This window comes from Podarcis bocagei (assembly GCF_964188305.1).
Source record: "Podarcis bocagei genome assembly, chromosome: 12".
Lineage (NCBI taxonomy): Eukaryota > Metazoa > Chordata > Lepidosauria > Squamata > Lacertidae > Podarcis > Podarcis bocagei.
The window spans coordinates 13092099-13111913 of NC_138137.1; the positions used below are offsets into that span (position 1 = coordinate 13092099).

Sequence of the window (19815 nt, forward strand, 5' to 3'; positions counted from 1 at the left end):
TCACCCGGTCCAAAGAACAGGTGAAACAAAATAAGGTGTTCGGGAAGTCTTAGAGAGCAACTGTTACCTAGCCTTCGGGAATACAGTGGTACCTCGGGTTTCAAACGTAATCTGTTCCAGAAGACTGTTTAAGTTCCGAAACGTTCGAAAACCGAGGCACAAAGGGCAGTCTGCCAATTTAATAGAGAAAATTGAGAAAAATAACATACACTCAGTGGAATCCGTTAGACTTCTGAGGCGCGTTCAGAAACAGAAGCATTTACTTCCGGGTTTATGGCATTCAAAAACCAAAATGTTTGTCAACGGAGACGTTCGAAAACCAAGGTACCACTGTACCTCCTTCAAAAATAGATGCTAGGCCTTGACGCAGAACTGTCAGCCAGCAAATGGGGAGGGAAATCAACAGGCTAAACAGTCTTTTCCGTTCAGAACATGGTGGCAGGAATGATCCAGTATTTATTTTCTATTACGTTTATTACAACACATGAAAAAAGGTTAACAGGACACACTGTGGACTAGATAAAAACATTTATCTGGTTATTATCATAGAGCTCCTTGGATCTCCCTAGTCCGTTGCTGCCAGTTCCAACTTTCTAGGTACTCCTCATCTCTCAAAAGGAGCTGGGGAATGAACAACCAAAGGACGGAGGGGACGCAACACTCGGTCCATACCAAGCTCTCCACTGGCCATCTGGGAAAGGATCCCATCCACCTAAATGAAAAGAAAAGGGAAATGGGCAAAAGGTTGCCATTCACAAATGGAACAAATAATACTCTCATTCTGGCTCAAGAAAATCACCATTTTATAGTTCAGATCGGGGGAAATAAATACAGTGGTACCTCTAGTTGTGAACGGGAACAAAAATAATACAAAATACAGGGAACAAAAATACAAAATACAGGGAACAAAATACAGGAACAAAAATACAAAATGATCGGCAAATGCAACCATAAAATAATTTGGCACCTTATGGTTGCAAGTTAAAATTTCTGTCGATTGCATTTTAACACAGAGGTCTTCTGTTGTTGTTGATCAAGGCGGGCAAATTATTTTGCGTGTATAAATCTTTTGCTGAGAGTGGCATACCCAGGCACATCTTTGTTGTTGATGATGCGTATTTGTCTCTTGATTTTCCTCCCAGGAACTCAAGGCCATGGACACTTGTCTTCCTCTTCCCCCTTTTATCTTCCCCCAAAGCCTGTGTGGTGGACCTTTTCCTAAGCACCTTTAGCATAGATCACCTTTTTACCACCTTTCCCGCACTTTGGCCTCTCATCCTAGTGCTGCACAACTGCATTTGTCAGATGGATGCCAGCACTGCTGCCGGGGACTCACCCTCTGGGCATAAGCCTGGTCCTCTTGGGGCTGGTACAGCTTTTTTATCTCAAAGGTCCTGCAGAGCCAGGGGAGGGTGGAAGAGAGATGTTAAGCACTAGGTAAGTGGCAGGATGTAACCTCACTGATCTATCCTAAGCTAACTCCCCTCTACTTAACAACAACCATTTCCAAGCAAAAAAAGGGGTGTGTGTGGAGAAGAGACCGACTTGCCATTCTGCACACAAGGTCTCAACTGTCTTGCGAAAGGAAGAGGAGCCACTAATAATAATTTAATAATAATTATAATTCATTATTCATTTATATTTATGGGCCTCCCCAGCCACTCTGGGCAGCTTCCAACAGGATATTAAAAACACACACACACACACACAAAAATCAAACATAAAAAAACTTCCCTAAACAGGGCTGCCTTCAGATGTCCTCTAAAAGTCAGACAGTTGTTTAGTTCCTTGGCATCTGACGGGAGGGTGTTCCACAGGGCAGGCGCCACTGTCGAGAAGGCCCTCTGCCTGGTTCCCTGTAATCTCACTTCTCACAGAGAGGGAGCCGCCAGAAGGCCCTCGGAGCTGGACCTCAGTGTCCGGGCTGAACAATGGAGGTGGAGACGCTCCTTCAGGTATACTAAGGTGTTTTCTGATCACTATTCATTTTATCTGCAGGACGTGTGTGAAAATCCAAGCTTCTCCTGGACAACACACAGTTCTCAAGTACCAGCCTTTCTCAAACTTTGCATAGTTCATGTATCTCCCACTGTCCCATTCATCCATCCCCAAAAACCGAAACTAGAGGCACTCGATCGCTTTACTGAAAGAGTCAGGCTCCGTCATATTTCCCCTACATGCATATAATCTGGAAAAGGCAGCTCTGTGGATTCTCTATTCACCTCCTTCTGTCTTTAGAGACGTCTCCGCCTGCAAGGAATGATGACTGAGACATACTCCCCCGAAGAAGCGTCTGGCCCTGGGACAAAGTAGCCCGGTTTCGTTTCATTTGTATTTGCAGGCATGTGGGACATCTCTTTGGCTCCTCCCTGTTCCTGTGATGGTGAAACAGGAACAGGTTAAAGGTGGAATGGGGAAGGGGATCCACAGGAAGGAGAAGAACCAGCGATACCACGCTCTTTACGGGGTCCTTGCTGCAGGATCACATTCATCCAGTGCTGTACCAACTGCACTGGCTCCCGGTGGAGTACAGGGTCAGGTTTAACGTGCTGGTTTTGACCTTTAAAGCCGTTTGTGGCCTAGGACGCTCGTACCTACAGGACCGCCTCTCCTGGTATGCCCCGCAGAGGACCTTAAGGTCCACAAATGACAACACTTCAGAGGTCCCAAGCTGCAAAGTGGTTAGATTGGTCCAGGGCGTTTTCAGTACTGGCCCCGACTTGGTGGAACGCTCTGTCACAAGAGACTAGGGCCCTGCGGGACTTGACATCTTTCCGCAGGGCCTGCAAGACAGAGCTGTTCCACCTGGCCTTTGGTTTGGACTTGGTCTGACCCTTATGTTTCCCTCCCCTTACGGTTTTGATCTATGGGCTACTTTTTAAACGAGGCTGCATTTTAAATTGCATTTTAACCTGTATTTTAAATTGGTCCCCCCCCCCATTATGTTTTTATTGTAATTTTACTGGTGTTAGCCGCCCTGAGCCTGGCTCTGGCCGGGGAGGGCGGGGTATAAATAAATTTATTATGATTATTACCTGAGCACACAGCTCTCACAGATGTAGTTGTCGGAGAAGCCATCAGGGACAGGGCTCATGAGTGGGGTCAGGTGAAAGGGGACAATGTCCTCCCCATCCTGGACGCACACAGAACCTCCGCGGAGCAACAGGGGAGCCCAGCTGGACACAGGGTGGTACAGCACCATGCCGTGAACCACGCACCAGCCACGGATAACATCTGAAAAAAAGGAAAAGTAGGACCGGCTTCACCTTGCCCATCTCGACAGGCCTGCCTTCACTGATACAGTGGTGCCCCGCAAGACGAATGCCTCGCAAGACGGAAAACTCGCTAGACAAAAGGGTTTTCCGTTTTTTGAGCTGCTTCGCAAGACGAATTTCCCTATGGGCTTGCTTCGCAAGACGAAAAACGAAAAAGTCTTGCAAGTTTGTTTCCTTTTTCTTAACACCGTTAATACAGTTGCGACTTGACTTCAAGGAGCAACTCATAGAACGCAGTGTACATAGTAGCCTTTATTGAGGTTTTTGAAGACTTTGGTGATTTTTGAAGCTTTTCCAAAACTTCTTTTAAACTTTTAAAACTTTTTTTGGGTTTTTTGGATTTTGGGTTGGGGTGTTTGGAATTCAAGGACTTGGTGTTGGGGAGGGGTTTTCAAGAATCTGGAAGCTTGTGTGTTTTTTTTCTGCATTTTTATGATTTTCTGTGACCATTGGGCCACTCTGCTGTTTTTTTAAAAAAATTCTGGATTTGAATTTCTGTGTGGTGGGCGGCTGGGGGAACAGTTGGGGAGGGGGTTCTTCAGCAAAAAGCAAAGAGTGGAAGAGGAACCTTCTTCGAGTTGTCCCCCAGAGTCTTAGAAAATATACTGTACACTTTGTTGATTTTTAAATGTTTTTCGGTCATGTTTAGAAACTTAATTTATTTTTCCTTCAATTTTTGAAATGCTCTTTACAGTATGTGTGACTTTAAAGAGCACTTAATAAACTCTTATTGTACCAAATTTGGCTTTGTTTGGACTTTTTTTTGACCATAGGAACGCATTAACTGAATTTCAATGCATTCCTATGGGATTTCGTACTTCGCAAGACGAAAAATTCGCTAGACGAAAAAACTCGCGGAACGAATTAATTTCGTCTTGCGAGGCACCACTGTATTCTTCAAACCGCGTTCTGCACAGCCTCAGAGTCCTCCCACCAGTCCGCTTTTATTTTCAAGACTTACGTAGAGCCCCTTAAAAAACAACAACTAGTCACCTGCTTTCTCTGCAGAGGGCTCAGTTTTTACATCCTTGGCCAGGTCCAGAGGAGGGACTGTCAGAGGGGTCTGGAAGGGGGGGTGTGTGTGTTAAGAGTTAGTGACAGTTCAGCTTCACCCCTTCACACCCAACTTTATGCTTTCCCTTATCCCCTACAACCATTCACCCCATTGCTCCCCCATGACTAAAGTAGGAAATTCCCCCTTTTTCTTGGCACTATTTTGGACACTTTATCATATGGTTACCAGATTTTTTTCAATGAATCCGGGGACACTTTTTTTTGGGAAGCTGAGTAGCAACAGGGAGTCAGTAGTGGGGATGGTGAGGCAAAAGATCCTGGGCCCAAGCACACATGCATACAGTGGTGCCCCGCAAGACGAATGCCTCGCAAGACGGAAAACCCGCTAGACGAAAGGGTTTTCCGTTTTGGAGGTGCTTCGCAAAACGAATTTCCTATGGGCTTGCTTCGCAAGACGACAATGTCTTGCGAGTTCCTGCGGGGGTTTTTTTCCTTTCCCCCCCTTTTTCCCAAGTCGCTAAGCAGCTTATCAGCTGATCCTAAGCCGCTAAGCCACTTATCAGCTGATCCACTAAGCCCCTTATCAGCTGATCTGCTAAGCCCGCTAAGCCGCTAATCCGCTAAGCCGCTAATGGGCTTGCTTCGCAAGACGAAAAAACCGCAAGACGAAGAGACTCGTGGAACGGATTCTTTTCGTCTTGCGAGGCACCACTGTATTGTATGAAGGTGCAAAGCCCTTCTTTCGCACCCTGTGAAACACATATGCACAGAGTTTTTTAAAAGCTGGGCAACGGCCGCCCACCTGCAGCTCCCGAGTCTCCCCCGATCAGTCAAAACAAAGGGGGCAGGAGATCTGTACTGCTGGATGTCCCCGGTTCCCCTTCAGCAGTGGCAGCAGCGGCGGCAGTCAGCAGCCTGGAGCCAGCCTGGTAGCGCAGTTGGCTCTGGCTGGCATCAGGAGCTGCTTGCTGCCGTGGCGCCTGCCAGTTTGCCTCTGGGAAGTCTCCATATCTTGTGCGCAACACATCATATGGGGACTTCTGGCAAAGAAAAATGGCGGGCGCCATGGCAGCAAGCAGCTCTTGAAGCCAGCCAGAGCCAATTGTGCTACTAGGCTAGCTCCGGGCTGCTGAGGCTGCCGCTGCCACGTTTCCTGGGGACAGATTTGCAAATCTGGGGACATTCCGGGGATGGAATTTGTCCAGGGACAGATTTGCAAATCCAGGGACTGTCCCCAGAACCAGGGATGTCTGGTAACCCTACTTTTATCAGTCCCTTTCTACTCCCTTCAGCTTTGTTCCACCTCAGAGGTAGGGAACCTTTGGCCTACGGGCCAATCCTGGCCCACCAGGGGTTCAGTTTAGCTTGCAAGGCCATTTCCCCTGAGCCACACCCATCTGTCAATCAGCTGATGGCAGTTGATGGGCAAGTTCAATTCTGCACATGCGGCCAAAACTTTGCTGGTCTTTGGCTTGCCAAGCTGAGGCCTGCAATGGCACTTGTTCCGAGGTTAACTCCGCAGATGAGCCTATGGTTCCTTACAATGCACCTTGGAAACCCCACAGAAGGCATTTTGACGAGCAGGATAACCCACCTGTCAATCGTGTAACCCTTCTCTGCATTGCTCCTAAAGGTTTAGGTTGCTGCACACTGCCTTGACCTGATGTTTTGCAAGGGGGTAGTTTATAAATACTTTTCCAGATAAAATAAACAAAGTCACAATGATGTCAGGTGCTTGACTGGTGGGATGTCTCAGCCACCAGTCAAATTTGGCCGGTAGGGAGGAATCAGATAAAGATCTTGCCCTAAGAGCCAAGAAGGTTCCTCACCCCATGTTCTACCTCCACTGTTAGAGGCAGTTTGCCACTGGACACCAGTTGCTTGGAACTGCAGCTTGGGAGAGTGCTGTTGGACTCACATCTTGCTTTTGAGCTTCCCACTGACATCTGGGTTGGCCAACAGAGTGCTGGACAAAATGGGCCTTTAGCTTGACCCAGCAGGGTTCTTCTTATGTTCCATACCCCTAATTTTCTTATCCCACCCAGAAATCAGGATCTTATTTCTAACATAGACTTGCATTTCCCCACTCCATCCGTGGCTGATCTATGCAGCATATGGATATCTGAGGCCCCACCATCTTTGACCTGGAGCTACGTACCTCAGGATCGTGGAGAGTCACATCAGTCTTACTTGTTTCTTCTGCTCTCGGCTCAGGGTCTCTGTGAAAGGCTTTCAGCCTTTCCACAAGTTCTGCATTCTGGGCAGCGGGGTGGGGTCAGGGATGGGTGGAGAGAGGGAAATAAGTATGTATTTAACCCTAGATCTGGGCCAGTTCCAGGTGTGAGACATTCCTGGGCACAGTGGAAGGCTTGCCTGGCAAGAGAGGCTTAGTAGCACTGGGAGCTGTCAGCTCCCCACAATGCCACAAATTGGAGGGCATTGTGGAAAATAAATATGGCAGCTAGTTCCACCTACTGAGGAGGGAAAAGAGCATACTGTATGTCAGTGTTGGGCTGTGACTGGGCATTCGGCTCCCAACCCCTGTTCAATAATGCCAGGTAAATGATGCCAGTCTATTTATCAGGGCTCTTTGGGTTAAGGACTATTTTAAAATATATTATTAACAGCTGCAAAGCACAGGTGATTTTCTAAGTTCTGCACATAAGCTGAAATATAAGACAGACCCTGACCACAGGTTAATAATTTAACAGACAGAATACCAAAGGAAATAAGGAATAGGTAAGTGGAAAGCAACCTTTGGAGTAGCTGCTCACTGTTATTATTAATTTACTACTCATCTTCCTCACACACATCTGAAGGTGTTGTACAAGACACAATAAAAACAACTAAGAGGCAGCAGAAATATTTAAGAAAATAATGTAATGGAAATATATGGCAAAGCCCATTCATCCAGCTGGAAAAGCATGTCGGAACACAAAATGTCTTTACTTATTAGCAGCTAGATATCACCACAAAAGGTATTCTGCTTTAGGCTGAGAGAATGGCTGCTGCCGCTTGTGAATAGACAGGGCTTCCTGGACTGAGAAAAGAAGATTTCCTTCATCACTGTTCACAATGAGGATATAACCAAACAGAAATTTGGAAATGTGCAGTCTCTTTTCCCACTTAGCTTCCAATAGGACAGGGCAGGAAGTTCGGTATGAACTGTGGCGGCATCCCCTCACCTTCCCTGTAGCACGAAGCCCAAACTTCTTACACCACTGTTGCAATTCCGTCCTTTTCAAGGTGCTGTAATCCAAGGAAGGAGAACCACACGAAGAGTCCCCCTTGATCCTCATTTCTGGAGGAGTCTTGGATGCCAATTTGACAACTCTGCGGCTCTTTCGAGACATCCTAAGCCGAGAGAAAGAGAGAGAAATAGAGGGAAATAGCATTGCGAGCCTCCATCTCTCATCCAAGGTGGTCAGCATAAGGCAGCCTTTCTCAAGCTCAGGTCCTCAGATGTTGTTGGACTACCCAACATCCCTAGTTGCAGAACCAGCGGTCAGGGGCATAGTCAGGATTTTGCTGGGGGGGGGGGGTAGAGCCGAGCTATCTGCAATGTGACTGGTCAGTTAGTTAAATATTTTTATTTATTTACTGGATCTGTCCCCCCTTCCCCTCTGGCTAGGCCTGTGGTTCCCAACATTGGGCACATGCCCCACAGGGGGGCAATTTGATTTTTGGGGGGGCAATTTGAGAATGAGTTATTAACAGTGAATAGCCTTTTAGGCTTCCTCCACGTGAACAGGAGTTCACTTTGTGAATAAAAAGAATTATATGTCACAAGGGAGGGGGTATTAGGATTTTAGAGATGCTTAGGTGGGACATGGCCAAAAAAAATATATGTTGGGAACCACCCATGCTAGCAGTCGGGGATGATGGGAACTGTAGTCTAACGGTGCGGGTGGCGCTGTGGGTTAAAACACAGAGCCTAGGACTTGCCGATCAGAAGGTCGGCGGTTCAAATCCCCACGACGGGGTGAGCTCCCGTTGCTCGGTCCCTGCTCCTGCCAACCTAGCAGTTCGAAAGCACCTCAAAGTGCAAGTAGATAAATAGGTACCGCTCTGGCGGGAAGGTAAACGGCGTTTCCCGTGTGCTGCTCTGGTTCGCCAGAAGCGGCTTAGTCATGCTGGCCACTTGACCCAGAAGCTGTACCAATAAAGAATCTGCCAATAAAGCGAGATGAGCGCCGCAACCCCAGAGTCAGCCGCGACTGGACCTGATAGTCAGGGATCCCTTTACCTTTACATTATACATATATATATATATATATATATATATATGGAACATACAGCATCTGCTGCATCTGGACCTAATGGTCAGGGGTCCCTTTACCTTTACGGGGGACATGGCCAAAAAATATATGTTGGGAACCACCCATGCTAGCAGTCGGGGATGATGGGAATTGTAGTCTAACAACATCTGGGGACCCAAACTTGAGAAAAGCTGGTACCATGAGCACAACCAGGATTTTGTTGTGCGGGGGGGGGGGGCAGAATCTTATATTTGTATTGATTTGTATTGATTGGAAGAGAGGGCAACTGCCCCCTGGCTGGTATAACTACAATTCTCACTATCTCTGATCAGGGGAAATGCGAGCCTCACAACACACCGAGGAGGAACAGCATGTATGCTTCCGCCCGACCCGTCGACTCACCTGGCGCCCGGCGCCGCGTCTCCCTCCAAAATGCTCCGCAGCGGCCGGAACCTCCTTTTTCAAGCAGCGCGCGCTGCCCCGCCTCGATCGTCAGCTGGCTCCCCGCTTGACCACGCCCCCTCGCTGCCGATTTGCCCCGCGCGCCTGCGCACTCGCGAGGGGGCGGAGGGCCAAAGATGGCGGCGCCCAGCCGGTCCGAGGCGTGAGGGAGACACACACGCGAGCCGCACCTTGGCTGGAACTCGGGCCCCGAGCCTTCTTGTCTCTTTTCTCCTGGGTAAACAAGCACCGGAGGTCGGGGGAGGGGAGTTGTTTCACGAGCACTTCTCTAGGCGGCTTGCAATAGACACCACCAAGGAATTTATTCTTATTTTTATATTATTATTTTTGGGTGAGGAGGGGAAGGGAAGCGGGGTGTGACAGGATCGTGTGCCCCGTTGTGGTACTGGAAACAAAATTCCTTCGCTGGGGTCTGCACTCAAGAGGGACCCTTTTTTCTTTAGATATGTGTATTCCCGCCCCCACTTGCTAAGCCGCTATTTGGAGCTTGAGGGAGGGTCGGGGGTGTTTATAACAAAAGGAAGCAGATTCCTCAAAGATAGAAACCTGCTGTGCATGGGATCCTTTTCTCTTTTAAAAATTTGATTTTTATTAAATTTTATTAAACACTCCAATATGGGCCACATTATTACAATATCAAATCATAATACAATTTATAAAGCCAGTTATACATTCCAAATTAAGCAAATTGACTTCCTGTATTCTGGTCCTCCGGAGATAATCATTCTTAAGTCCTGCACGTAATTTCATATATGATCCAAATATAGCAGTTCTGATCTTAATCCTTTCTTCTCAGCCACTGGTGTTGAAGGGGCCTAAAAAGGCTACAGTGTATCGGGATCCTTTGCTCTTCACGTCTGGGGCAGATGCTCTGCAATATAATAATTTATTATTTATAGCCTGCCCACCTGGCTGGGTTTCCCCAGTCACTCTGGGCAGCTCCCAACAGAATATTAAAAACATGCTAAAATGTCAAGCATTAAAAACTTCCCTAAACTGATAGTTTTCTGCCTCGCCCCCAAATAGCAGTTCTTTCATTTGAGTCTAGACTTAGCTCATAGAACCTGCATTTAAGTGTTGGAGTTCATCAGCTATCCCTGGAGCCAGTGAATAATAAGAATTTTGTTATTTATACCGCACCCATTTTGGCTGCGTTTCCCCAGCGACTCTGGGCGGCTTCCAGCACATATAAAAACGTAATAAAATGTCAAATGTTAAAAACTTCCCTAAACAGGGCTGCCTTCAGGTGTCTTCTAAACGTTGAGTAGTTGTTTATCTGTTTGACATCTGATGGGAGGGCATTCCACAAGGCGGGTGCCACTACTGAGAAGGCCCTCTGCCTGGTTCCCGTTAGCTTCACTTCTCGTAGTGAGGGAACCGCCAGAAGACCCTCGGAGCTGGACCTCAGTGTCCAGGCTGTACAATGGGGGTGGAGATGCTCCTTCAGGTATACTGGGCCGAGGCCGTTTAGGGCTTGAAAGGTCAGCACCAACACTTTGAATTGTGCTCGGAAACGTACTGGGAGCCAATGTAGGTCTTTCAGGACTGGTGTTATATGGTCCCGGAAGCCGCTTCCAATCACCAGTCTAGCTGCCGCATTCTGGAGTAATAATGACTTTAATTCAAGAGAGTCCAGTAGCGCAGTGAAGATAACGACACACAGTGGTGCATCTTTGGTTTTCATCGGCTTCACTACATAGCTAAATTGTAACCCAAAGTTGGTTGCTAGAAATACACATAGGCAGAGAGGGAGAAATCATAAACAGGCCAAAAGGCATTTAAATCCCAGAATCATAGAATTGGAAGGGATCCCAGGGGTTATCTAGTCCAATCCCCTGCAGTTCAGGAATCTTAACTACTTCATTTCGCTTTTAAATTGTATGCTGCCTTTCTATACTACTATACGCAAGGTGGTTTACAGCAACAAAATAAACAACAAAGAACACACTCATTATTACAATAATAACCTGATCCAGTACAGAAAGTCATAATAAAACATAAGTTTAAAATGGAACATGTAAAATAAATATTCAGTAACCTATTAGAAAATAATACTGCACAATAAAATTCTCAAAACATCAGCAAATAATGAAACAGAAATTCACTCTTAACAATTACAGTAAATAATTACTAAACTATAACCGCAATTCACAATCCGTAAAATACCACAATACATACAAAACCATGTAAAAGGATCAAATTGAGAAACAAAGACACACAATTTATAAAATTATTATTTTTTAATCCCTGAACTCCTCCCTTCCCAGCTGCTTCTGCTGTTCTTAAAGTCATGGCCTGAGAGAGGCTGATGGCTCAGCTGGACTTGATTGAGGGTTGGGGTGGCAAGGCTCGCTCTTTGCACTTCCTCGCTGAGGAAGCTGACTTCTGCTGAATTATTTTAGAGTATTTCTGTAGGTTTTCTTTTGCTGGGACTTTTCCAATCAGCTTCCAGCCAGGAGCACTGTGGACAGCAAGTTTGAGTTCAATGACTGATGGCCAGCCAACCTCTGCTTAAAAACCTCTAAGGAAGGAGAGCTCACAACCTACCGAGAGAGTCTGTTCCATTGTTAAACAACTCTTTGCTGTTCGAAAGTTCTTCCTGATGTTTAGTCAGAATCTCCTTTCTTGTAACTTGAATCCGTTGGTTGGGGTCCTACCCTCTGGAGCAGGAGGAAACAAGCTTGCTCCATCTTCCATGTGACATTCCTTTAGATATTTGAAGATGGCTATCATATCTCCTCTTAGTCTCCTGTTATGCAGGCTTCTCTTATCCAGGCTTTCACCTTTATTGCTTTATTTTAAAGAATAAAGACACATCAGTTTTCTTTTCAGAGAGGTTTCCCATAATAAAATAGAAATAACACTGGCTATATGCTGTCATACAACAGCAAACAATATCACGGTTCCAAACAATAAGACTCAAAATTCATTTTCCTGCCTCTGCAATCTTAGAGAAGTTTTCATGTGCCGCCGAGACCATATAACACCGGTCTTGAAAGACCTACATTGGCTCCCAGTACGTTTCCAAGCACAATTCAAAGTGTTGGTGCTGACCTTTAAAGCCCTAAACGGCCTCGGTCCAGTATACCTGAAGAAGCGTCTCCACCTCCATCGTTCTACCCGGACACTGAGGTCCAGCACCGAGGGCCTTCTGGCGGTTCCCTCATTGCGAGAAGCCAAGTTACAGGGAACCAGGCAGAGGGCCTTCTCGGTAGTGGCGCCCTCCCTGTGGAACGCCCTCCCACCAGATGTCAAAGAGAACAACAACTACCAGACTTTTAGAAGACATCTGAAGGCAGCCCTGTTTCGGGAAGCTTTTAATGTTTGATGTATTATAGTATTTTAATATTCTTTTGGAAGCCGCCCAGAGTGGCTGGGAAAACCCAGCCAGATGGGCGGGGTATAAATAATATATTATTATTATTATTATTATTAAAAGCACAGAGGAATGCAACCTCATCAGTCTATTGAGCCTACTGTTGCCGTTAAATGTGATTGTTTTCACTTCTAGAAGCCTTAAGAAAGGTTAACACTGTTTTGTTAAAATAGAGAACAAGGCTGCTAGTTATCACAATTAAGTTAGGATCATTCCTTTTTTTTTTTACAGGGCTTTCAACAAAAGCTGCAAAATGTGGTTCATTTACCATAGATGTCTCATGTGCCCCAAACACTGGAGAAGACAATTACATGGATCATTCAGCCCAGTTAAGTGGGAGAAAAGGCTAATTCCAAGATTCATTCGGTCCATATTCAGCGAAACCGGGAAGTGGGAAACAAGCTATAAAGTGGAGACTAGGAAGGAAGTTGAAAACTGGTGGCATTCCAGAATAAAGGAGCAGTTTGACCAAACTTCAGAAATAGATGTAAGGATTATGGCAAAATTGAACATGCGCTCTTGAATTCCTTTTGTCCCTCTGTATTAGGTGCATTAGGAAAGTTAATGGCCGTATACTGCAGCACAGCTAAATGGACTTAGGATTTCACCCATTGCATTAAATATAATAGCATATTACCTGCTTCTCAATGGAGGTGTCTTTTTAGAATATTGAATTAAATTATGAGAACTTGTAATATAATAAACAAAGATTACTGCTCATAAGAAAGGTGACATCCTTTTTGTTGCTATTTTCTGATTTGTTGGTCAAAGTGCAGTCCTGTTTTTAAGATTTCTTTAAAAATTGGGGGTTAAAGACAAAAGCGTGATTTGTAAAAAAAATTAAATGTGGTTTAAAATTGAACTCCCCCCCCCCCAAGTTCTATCTTGCAGACTTTGTTTTTGCTTATCATTTTGTCTAGAAATCAAGGCCAAAGTTTTATGTCCTGTCAATGTTTCCATATCCTTCTGGGAAGCTGCATATGGGCCATGTTCGAGTCTACACCATAAGCGACACGATAGCACGGTTTCAGAAAATGAGAGGATTTCAGGTATCTGTTAACTATTGACATTTGTTTGGATAATATTTCAGGTGCTTGGAAATGAGTGGTCTGTTGCTTTTGAGGACAGTCAAAACACACTTAGGAACAGGCCAAGCCTCAAACCTTTATTTAATGACAGATAATCACAAAGCACAAATTGGGAGGACCTTAACCAGATTATAACGGAATTAGGGGCTGTGTTATAATTAATTATTCAGCGTATTCCTCGCTTCAGATTGCTTGTGGTGTTCTCTGCCTCTCTACTCCACTCTGGCCCTTTCTGCTAAAAGTTGGCATACTTTTCCTAATATACATCAACCTGGGCATATAACAAATACTTCTTCCTCTTAGGTAATGCTTATGCCTGATTAAAAACCTGTACAATTTGCAGACTTGCCTTATTTTACAACTAACTGGCCCAAGAGGGAGAGCAGACAAACCAGGAGAGGGTGGCTTTGCACCATCCCGGTCCCTGTGTGGTCTGCTCTCCCAGCCGGCAAGAGCGTTTGTTTGCACTGCAATAGTTGCTTGACCCGTGCATCATCTGGCTGCAGGTAACAGTGTTGTTGTCATTTGTAGTGGGGGGGTTAGTGTGTAATTACTAGCCGAGTGAATGCAGCTGGGGTTGGGGTGTGGTCCAGGGCTTGCCTTACTATAACAGCAGCCCTGCTGCAGGCAGCGAGGTCAGCCACTTTGGAGAGATGCAGGGGCAAAGGTGTTTCGTGCTGTCAGTCAGGCAGGCTATAGAACTGTAGGCTAGGTGCTGCGTGAGACAGTCCTGTGACTCTCAACCGGGGTGAGAGCCTGGCTGATGGAAAACTTGGTTTGCTGGAATTCCCCCTGAGTGTGAGAGGTAGGGGGAAGAAATCTTGACTTCTTTGGGAGCATCACACTGGAACCTGATGTTTGGACTATTGCTTCTTGCAAAAAGAGGAGCTAAGCAGGAGCAAAGGAGCTGGGTGCAGTAACACACAGGACATTGTAGTTTATGCAAGACAGGAGCCATAGCTTAGCACAGGGGTCAGCAAACTTTTTCAGCAGGGGGCCAGTCCACTGTCCCTCAGACCTTGTGGGGGGCCAGACTATATTTTTTTTTGGGGGGGGAACAAATGAATTCCTATGCCCCATAAATAACCCAGAGGTGCATTTTAAATAAAAGCACACATTCTACTCCTGTAAAAACACTAGGCAGGCCCCACAAATAACCCAGAGATGCATTTTAAATAAAAGGACACATTCTACTCATGTAAAAATACGCTGATTCCCGGACCGTCCATGGGCCGGATTGAGAAGGTGATTGGGCCGCATCCGGCCCCCGGGCCTTAGTTTGCCTACCCATGGCTTAGCATGTGCAAATGTGCCCTTTGTCTACAACAGGAATAGCCCACATGGATCCCTCTGGATATGGCTACACCGTCTCTGACCATTGACCATGCTGCCTAGGGCTGATATGAGTTTGAATCCAACAATATCTGGGAACCACCACTTTGGTTATCCCTGATTCACGCTGGCATTAATTTAGCCGATCAGCTAAAGGCTGTAGCCCTAATTCAAATTCAGTAGACTTTCTTACTTGCAGATCTATGTTACTGGATGGCGATGCCAGTTCCAGTAGCGAGGAACAGTGATTCAGAAACTGAGGGACTGGTGGGAGCATTCCATATGTTGCCTTCTACATTTGTATTCCCCTTCCCCTTTGCTGCTTACAAATTAGGAAAAGAACTGTCTCTGTAACTTTGCCCACAATATTTTATTACAGTGGTGCCCCGCAAGACGAAATTAATTCGTTCCACAATTTTTGTCGTCTAGCGAATTTTTCGTCTTGCGAAGCACGGTTTCCCATAGGAATGCATTGAAAATCAATTAATGCGTTCCTAGGGAAACCGCTTGCCAGGCTGGCGGTGCGGAGAAGGGCTTTTCTCCCCACCGCAAGCCTTCAGCACAGGTACGGGAACAGAGGGGAAGGCGCGCAGCGCTTTCCCTCTGTTCCCGGGGCTTGCGTGGGAGGAGGGTTTTTCCTCCCCACCGCCAACATTCAGAACAGCATTCTGAATGTTGGCGGTGGGAAGGAAAACCCTTCTCCCACCCCAAGTCTTCAGGACAGCCATCCGAAGGCTGGCGCGGGGAGAAGGTCTCTCGGCCGCCCCCCACGCCAGGCTTCGGTGCATCCTTCAGAGGCTGCTGCCATAGTCACGCGTCACAACTCCAGCTGGGAGAGGGTCGCGGGGCTATGGTTTCTTTAGCCCCGCGCGCGCTCTCCCGGCTGGAGAGGTGACGGGCGCCTATGGAGGTTCCTGCCATATGCGCGCGTCACAACTCCAGCTGGGAGAGGGTCGCGGGGGGCTGGTTTAGCCCCGCGCGCGCTCTCCTGGCTGGAGAGGTGACGGGCGCCTATGGAGGCTCCTGCCATAGGCGCGCGTCACTTCTCCAGCTGGGAGAGGGTCGCGGGGGGCTGGTTTAGCCCCGCGCGCGCTCTCCTGGCTGGAGAGGTGACGGGCGCCTATGGAGGTTCCTATGGAGCTGTTCCTGGAACAGCTTTCCGAAGTGGAGCGGCTGGGGCAGGTGACCCCGCCCCCGCCCCACTTCGGAACAGCTGCAAAAGACGTCAGGGGGAAGCGGGGAAGCGAAGCGCTTCGCTTCCCGCTTCCCCCGGACCTCTTCTGAAGCAAGGGGCTGGGGGGAGATCGCTATCTCCCCCATCCCCTTGCTTCAGAAGAGGTCCGGGGGAAGCGGGGAAGCGAAGCGCTTCGCTTCCCCGCTTCCCCCGACGTCTTTTGCAGCAAGGGGCTGCAGGGAGATCGCTATCTCCCCCCATCCCCTTGCTTCAGAAGAGGTCCGGGGGAAGCGGGGAAGCGAAGCGCTTCACTTCCCCGCTTCCCCCGACGTCTTTTGCAGCAAGGGGCTGCAGGGAGATCGCTATCTCCCCCCATCCCCTTGCTTCAGAAGAGGTCCGGGGGAAGCGGGGAAGCGAAGCGCTTCGCTTCCCCGCTTCCCCCGACGTCTTTTGCAGCAAGGGGCTGCAGGGAGATCGCTATCTCCCCCCAGCCCCTTGCTTCAGAAGAGGTCCGGGGGAAGCGGGGAAGCGAAGCGCTTCGCTTCCCCGCTTCCCCCGACGTCTTTTGCAGCAAGGGGCTGCAGGGAGATCGCTATCTCCCCCCATCCCCTTGCTTCAGAAGAGGTCCGGGGGAAGCGGGGAAGCGAAGCGCTTCGCTTCCCCGCTTCCCCCAACGTCTTTTGCAGCAAGGGGCTGCAGGGAGATCGCTATCTCCCCCCAGCCCCTTGCTTCAGAAGAGGTCCGGGGGAAGCGGGGAAGCGAAGCGCTTCGCTTCCCCGCTTCCCCCGACGTCTTTTGCAGCAAGGGGCTGCAGGGAGATCGCTATCTCCCCCCATCCCCTTGCTTCAGAAGAGGTCCGGGGGAAGCGGGGAAGCGAAGCGCTTCGCTTCCCCGCTTCCCCCGACGTCTTTTGCAGCAAGGGGCTGCAGGGAGATCGCTATCTCCCCCCATCCCCTTGCTTCAGAAGAGGTCCGGGGGAAGCGGGGAAGCGAAGCGCTTCGCTTCCCCGCTTCGCCCGGACGTCTTTTGCAGCAAGGGGCTGCAGGGAGATCGCTATCTCCCCGCAGCCCCTTGCTTCAAAAGAGAAGACCCGCTGTCCCCGGGGCAAGCTTCGTTTTGCGAAGCAAGCCCATAGGGGAATTCGTCTTGCGAGGCAAATCGCGGACGAAAAAACCTTTCGTCTAGCGAGTTTTTTGTCTTGCGAGGCGTTCGTCTTGCGGGGCACTACTGTACTTGAAATTGAAGCATTGACACCCTTGGTTCCAGCAACATCCCTGGTCTTATTTGCACTCCCATCTCTTTGAAGGCTGGCCTGTCACAAGTTCAGCAAAATGCATTTTTATAACGCCTTTTAAATCTATTCACAGTCAGGAGCTAAAAGACAATGCACTTGAAATGATGTCTCTCCACCCCCAACCCCCCAAATGTATCTTGAAGGCTACATTAGTCTCCATGGTAACAGATAAATACATCTGCTTCTGAGATTAATCTATGGATAATTGAGAGTAGGCTTGAAATGGTTTTTCCCCTAATGTATTTTGTTTCAATACAGTAACAGCTAAATACATCTGCTGCAGAGACTAAGGAATGGGCAGTAGTCCTTTTTACACAAAGGTCCACAGGATGTATATTTATATAAGATACATAAGTGGCCACAGATTTGGGTTTAGTGTTCTAGTCAGCCATTTTTGTACCTTGTATTTCCATTATTCCTTTCCCAGGTCTTTCTGGCATGTGCAGAGAATTCAGAAGAGGGAGGGGTGTATTTTATGTCTTTGTCCTGGAACTTTACAGGGTGTTGGCTAGTGCTTCACTCCATCTATTAACATGAATATTTATTAAGATGCTAAATGAAAGCAAGGCACGGCTCAGTACACAAGCACTGGCTAAGAATAACCAAATCTGGCATGCAAACTACTGTTGGCACCTACTTGATGTGCAGTGGAGAAAACCTTATTTGTGAGGTTTACATTGCACTTTGAAATGTTGCTCATTAAATACTCTTCCTCAGTTTCTTCCGTTGTTTCCCTTGAAGTGTGAGATTGACGCATTAGCAGAAAGAAGGCCTACTAGAACAATAACTAATACTTTATACAGTGCTTAATATAGCAAGATCACACTGCAAATTTGCTAAGATGGGGGTTAAATACAATAGCTAAAGTCTGTTCAGGTTTTTCTCCCCTTGCAAATACAAGCAAAGTACTGTATAAACATTCCATTAAATCTAACGTGGTTTTTTTTAGCATAATCAGTGTAGGCTTGGGCCTCACAGCCTAGTGAACTTTTCAAAGACCTGGAGATGTGATTGCCTATCCTTGATAAATAGTAATTAATTCCTGCTGGTAATTGCTCTAAAAGTTTAATTCTAGTTATCTAATGTGCTTTACAGTACTGTTGCGCTCTTAAAACATTCATTGTTGTAATAGCAAAGTCTTCAACAGTAAAGTCTTCAACAGCACCAACGTCACGTCATAATAGAAGTGTTAGTAAAGGCACTTTGCACTGCTGGATACAGTACTTCAATAAATATATGTTTTATATGAAATTAAAAGATATATCTATTTTAAGTTATGCTTTGTACCTATTTTAAATCATAGTCGTGATGTGCTCTACCTCTGCTCTTTCCAGCTTAATCAGATCTAATTTAAGTCCAACTCCAACCTATTATTATTAGTTAAATTTGTATACAGTGCTACCTTTTTTTGGAGAGGTGGTATGCATGCAGAGTACACGAAGGGCAGGCTTGATTCTTACTAGATAATTTTTTTTTAAAGTATCCTGTACATTGCACTTAAAGCTAAATTGTTTGTGACAGGCACAGTCTGGATGATTCAATGAAACAGCAAAGATGCTGAATTTTGAAAAATGCTTCATTATTTTGAGCCCTGGAGGCGTTGCTAAATCCACTCTGGAAAGTGTCAAAGGGTGACATTTCTTGTTTTTGTTACAGGTGATAAATCCAATGGGATGGGATGCATTTGGATTACCTGCAGAGAATGCGGCAATTGATCATGGCTTGCATCCAGCAGACTGGACACAAAGGTGCTTGTTATTCTTGCTGCTTTATGCATGTGTCAGCTCTGAAGCAGAATATTGCTGCTCTTGCTCCTTTCCATGTTCTTTTAGCCTCTGCTCTACAGAAAATGCCCCAGGTTAGAGAGATACGCACCTAGCAATGTCTCTGTCATTAGAATTTGTCTATAACTGTGCCTGGTACCAACACCTAGGATTGTGCATACTTTCTCTAGCTCATCAGGTATTAAGCCAAGCTTTCTCCTACATGGGATGATACAACTGTGTGAATGCATGAGGAGCATCAGTTACACACTACGTATGTAGGAATTTGCAGCTCACTCTTCCCATAGGGTGGTGCTGTGGGTTAAACCACAGAGCCTAGGGTTTGCCGATCAGAAGGTCGGCGGTTCGAATCCCCGCGACGGGGTGAGCTCCTATTGTTCAGTCCCAGCTCCTGCCAACCTAGCAGCTCGAAAGCACGTCAAAGTGCAAGTAGATAAATAGGTACCGCTCTGGCGGGAAGGTAAACGGCGTTTCCGTGCACTGCTCTGGTTCGCCAGAAGCTGCTTAGTCATGCTGGCCACATGACCCGGAAGCTGTACATCGGCTCCCTCGGCCTATAGAGCGAGATGAGCGTCGCAACCCCAGCGTCGGCCATGACTGGACCTAATGGACAGGGGTCCCTTTACCTTTACCTTCCCATACTGGACCAGAAATAAGATTTTTTTCTTAAAATTGTGTCACTCATATAAATATTACAAAATGATTTGGTTTTAGTTAATCTGTAATTGAAATGGGGTTCAGTAAGTAGCAATCTTGC

General features: G+C 47.0%; 2 protein-coding genes across 3 annotated transcripts in view; one reads left to right on the top strand and one right to left on the bottom strand.

The window, feature by feature from the left end:
* Nucleotides 1–455: 455 nt before the first annotated feature.
* Nucleotides 456–8945, bottom strand: LOC308570150 (uncharacterized protein). The gene is made up of 8 exons (XM_081164922.1): nt 8906–8945; nt 7475–7643; nt 6448–6546; nt 4269–4338; nt 3036–3234; nt 2223–2375; nt 1337–1394; nt 456–712 (listed from the first exon to the last, which is right to left on the bottom strand). Exons 2-8 carry the CDS (start codon nt 7640–7642, stop codon nt 605–607), a joined length of 855 nt encoding a protein of 284 aa, XP_081021048.1. The 5' UTR covers nt 7643; nt 8906–8945; the 3' UTR covers nt 456–604.
* Nucleotides 8946–9114: 169 nt separating this feature from the next.
* The window catches only part of LARS2 (leucyl-tRNA synthetase 2, mitochondrial), a 78473-nt gene continuing 67772 nt past the window's right edge, over nt 9115–19815 (top strand). Inside the window, exons 1-4 of one of the 2 annotated variants that reach the window (XM_081164448.1) lie at nt 9115–9244; nt 12618–12873; nt 13307–13435; nt 18931–19022. In XM_081164448.1, coding sequence (XP_081020574.1) covers nt 12640–12873; nt 13307–13435; nt 18931–19022 — 455 coding nt within the window. In that variant the 5' untranslated portion in view covers nt 9115–9244; nt 12618–12639. The remainder of the gene's footprint in view (nt 9245–12617; nt 12874–13306; nt 13436–18930; nt 19023–19815) is intronic. The other variant, XM_081164449.1, reaches the window with a different exon arrangement.